General features: G+C 35.1%; 1 protein-coding gene across 1 annotated transcript in view; it reads right to left on the bottom strand.

Annotated features, from left to right (window-relative positions):
* The window catches only part of LOC106871988 (uncharacterized), a 37,140-nt gene that overhangs the window by 387 nt on the left and 32,997 nt on the right, over positions 1 to 3,756 (bottom strand). Inside the window, exons 8-9 of the mRNA XM_014918783.1 lie at positions 1,226 to 1,327; positions 365 to 583 (exon numbers count right to left, since the gene is read on the bottom strand). Of these exons, the coding sequence (XP_014774269.1) occupies positions 365 to 583; positions 1,226 to 1,327 (321 nt within the window). The remainder of the gene's footprint in view (positions 1 to 364; positions 584 to 1,225; positions 1,328 to 3,756) is intronic.

Raw genomic sequence — 3,756 nt, 5'->3', positions numbered from 1 at the left:
TGGTGGTGGTGGTGGTGGTGGTGGCTGCGGCGGCAATGATGATGATGATGATGATGATGATTATTGTAAATTTTGTCACAACAGCAGCAATTTTGGGGGAGGGGATGAGTTGATTATACTGACCCCCAGTTGCATACTGGGGTCGATCTAATCGACTGGCCCCACCCCAAAAGTTTTGGGCCTTGTGCCTAGTGTAGGAAAGAAATATTTTCAAAATAGAAATGATTCTCTCTCTTATAACAACTAGCCACCAAGGTACACGACATGCTTGAAGAGAATGCATTTCAGCAGATATATGGTAGCAAAAAGATTAACTAAGGAAGAAAGAAAATGACCAATGTAATGAAAATAGCATTTCACTTACAAACATGTGCTCTGTCGAATTCTTCAAATGATGCAGCAAAAAGTCTGGCATCTTAAATTTCATTAAAGTTTCATCAGTGATACTGCTGTCCATTTTTGGTGGAGATAACCTCTTTGTAGCGCCAGATTTTTCATGGGTTTCCGGGTGTTTTTTCTTGGGTGATTTAGCTTTCTTTCTGTATTTGAAAGAGGAATCGATGACGACCACAGGTGTAGTTACCTTGATGGAGTCAAAGACAGGTTTCAGGGGGAAGAAAAATAAAAGAGAAAAACAACCATTTTCAGTGGTTTAAGTATCAAAGTAATGAAGAAGAAAGTTAACAATAAGGCTGCAAAACTGTACTCCATTCTTCTCATGCATCAAACTAATACACCTGCTTGTTGCTCCTTCACCAATATTTGTCTTTCATTTTCTATACGTTTGAACCATATATATATATATATATATATATATATATATGTGTGTGTGTATATATATATATATATAATACAAATAATAAATGAGTATTTGCATATATATGTACATGTATGTACATACCTACATCTATATATATATATATATATATATATATATATATATAATAGAAATACGTTTCAAAAAGAAAATAGAAATTACACATAGAAGAGATATGGGGGAAAGTAAGAAGACAAAAAGCAAAAATGCACATTGGATATCAAAAAAATAAAGGCTTTTTTTATGAAAAGCAATGATAAATATATGCAATTAGATGATAAATGTTAAATATAAATATATACAAAAATAAATATATACAATTAGGTGACCAACGTTACTATAGGATGTATTGAATATGCTATAATAATGCAAGAAAGATGAATCAACAGAAATATAAAACTCACTCACCGTGATGGGCATGTACCTTTCGGGATCTGGGTACAAGTAGGAGACAGCTGCTTCGTGTATATCGCATGGTTCATAGTCTTGTAGTTTGTAATACTGAGGTACCTGGGCAAACAACAACAACATCAACAAGGAGTCACTGAATGAATACAAACGAACATGGAAGCTTCTAGAAATAGCAATAGAAATTCCACCTCCACCACCACCACCTCATGTAGTGTCTGACTGCCTTTGGAAATAATGATCATATTGAATTATAATCCTGAACACAAACATGAGATGTGTGGTTAAGAAATTTGCTTGCCATCTACATGGTTTTGTGTTCAATCCCACTAAACAGCATCTTGGACAAGTGCCTTCTTCTATAGCACCAGTCATTTGTTTCAGTCATTTGACTGTGGCCATGCTGGAGCACCGCCTTTAGTTAAGCAAATCGACCCTAAGACTTATTCTTTTGTAAGCCTAGTACTTATTTCTATCGGTCCCTTTTGCCAAACTGCTAAGTTACAGGGACGCAAACACACCAGCATCGGTTGTCAAGTGATGTTGCAAGGACAAACACATACACATACACACACACACATACACACACACACACACACACACACACACACACACACACACACACACACACACACACACACACACACACACATACATATATATATATATATATATATATACGACAGGCTTCTTTCAGTTTCCGTCTACCAAATCCACTCACAAGGCTTTGGTCAGCCCGAGGCTATAGTAGAAGACACTTGCCCAAGGTGCCATGCAGTGGGGCTGAACCCGGAACCATGTGGTTGGTAAGCAAGCTACTTACCACACAGCTGCTCTTTCACCTATACGCATCTTTTAATCCCACTGTTATACAATAATTGCCAAACAAGGAAGCAATTATTTTGGAAAGAAAACAAAAACGTTTAACAAGGTCAGTTTGGATAGCATTACCAACAGTGTTCTTCCTGTCAATAACAGTCTTGGATGTATCGTGGCAGAAAATGAAGTCTAAGTAAACCAATATATCTGATAAAAATATCAGAGCCGGAACTGCTTTGAGAAGCCAAGAACTTAGCAGCCTGTGGAAAACGTTTATTAATATTGAGAGTCAAAGTTTGAAATGCATATTGCATAACTTCCACCGCCTCCCTCCTCGGTTAAGGATAATGATTTTCATATTTCTATGTCCATAGCTGTGGAGTGAAATAGGCTTTTGTAAATCCAGCTCTATGCTTATGAATTCTAAGAAGGGAACAAGGAAGCTGTTCCTTTTTTTGTTTACAGTTAGATGCTTTTCTTTCATTCTTTAACACTGTATGTGTGCACATACACACACATGTGCACGCACATGCACACACTTGCTCAAACACACACATACACACACGTATGTGCACACACACATACACTTGGTCATACACACACACACACACAAATACCACATGCACACACACATGCACACACATATGCACACACACGTACTCATTCACACACACACACACATATGCGCTCACACACACATACACTTGTTCATACATACACACACACATGCACTTGCTTATACATGCACACACACATACACACGCACACACATGTTCCTAACACTAGGTGAATGATAACTAAGTTATTTTACTAAATTCTTTGTTATATTTAAAATAAATTGAAAGAAGCACAGAGCATCTCAAAATAAATACAGTAACGAAAGGTTTAAAGTGCTGTTCTTGAGCCGAAACTTTAAATCATTATTATACCTGCTTGTGCCAAGGTGTGAACTCGTGATCTTGAGGTCAAACGGTAAGCAAAAATACAGGGAAGTGTGAGAGAGACAGAGAGGGGGGAAGAGGAAGACAGGGATAGATAAAAACAGGGAGAGAAAGAGAGAGGAATAATGAGACAGAATCAGAGGTAGAAAGAGAGTGAGAGAGAGAGAGAGAGAGGGAGAGAGAGAGAGGGGGGGAGAGAGAGAGAGAGAGAGAGAGAGAAAGAAACATAAAACAAAATTATTTTTAAGAGATTACTTTCTATAAATATGTTCACACACCAATTTCAGATTAGTTTTTCCAATAAGATTCAAAAATATAAACTAATATGAGGAAGATGCTTTAAAATTCTACTTCTCTCTTTTTATTTTCTTTATTTTATTTGCTTTTATCTTTATTTCTATTATATTTATTTTTTTATTTTTTTTTATATATTTATTATTATTTTTTTGCTAGTACTTAAACTTATTTTCTTGTATTAATAACTAACAAACAATTGAAATAAGAAAATACAAAAACAAAACAAAAGAAAAATAAAACGAAATTAAAAACAAAAACCAAATAAAATAAAATAAAATATGAAATGAAATGAAATGAAATAAAACAAGGAAAGATGGGTAACAATATCAAAGAGTTTACAGTCTATATCATCAGGGCCCAATCAATTTAAATATTTTCTGCAGAGAAGTTATAAAGCTGCCTAGTGAAGCAGCGCATCAGAAACCAAAAATTTAACTTATATATATATATGTATATATATATATATATATATAT

This window comes from Octopus bimaculoides, chromosome 18 (genome assembly GCF_001194135.2).
Source record: "Octopus bimaculoides isolate UCB-OBI-ISO-001 chromosome 18, ASM119413v2, whole genome shotgun sequence".
Classification (NCBI taxonomy): domain Eukaryota; kingdom Metazoa; phylum Mollusca; class Cephalopoda; order Octopoda; family Octopodidae; genus Octopus; species Octopus bimaculoides.
This window is presented reverse-complemented; position numbering and strand designations above follow the sequence as displayed.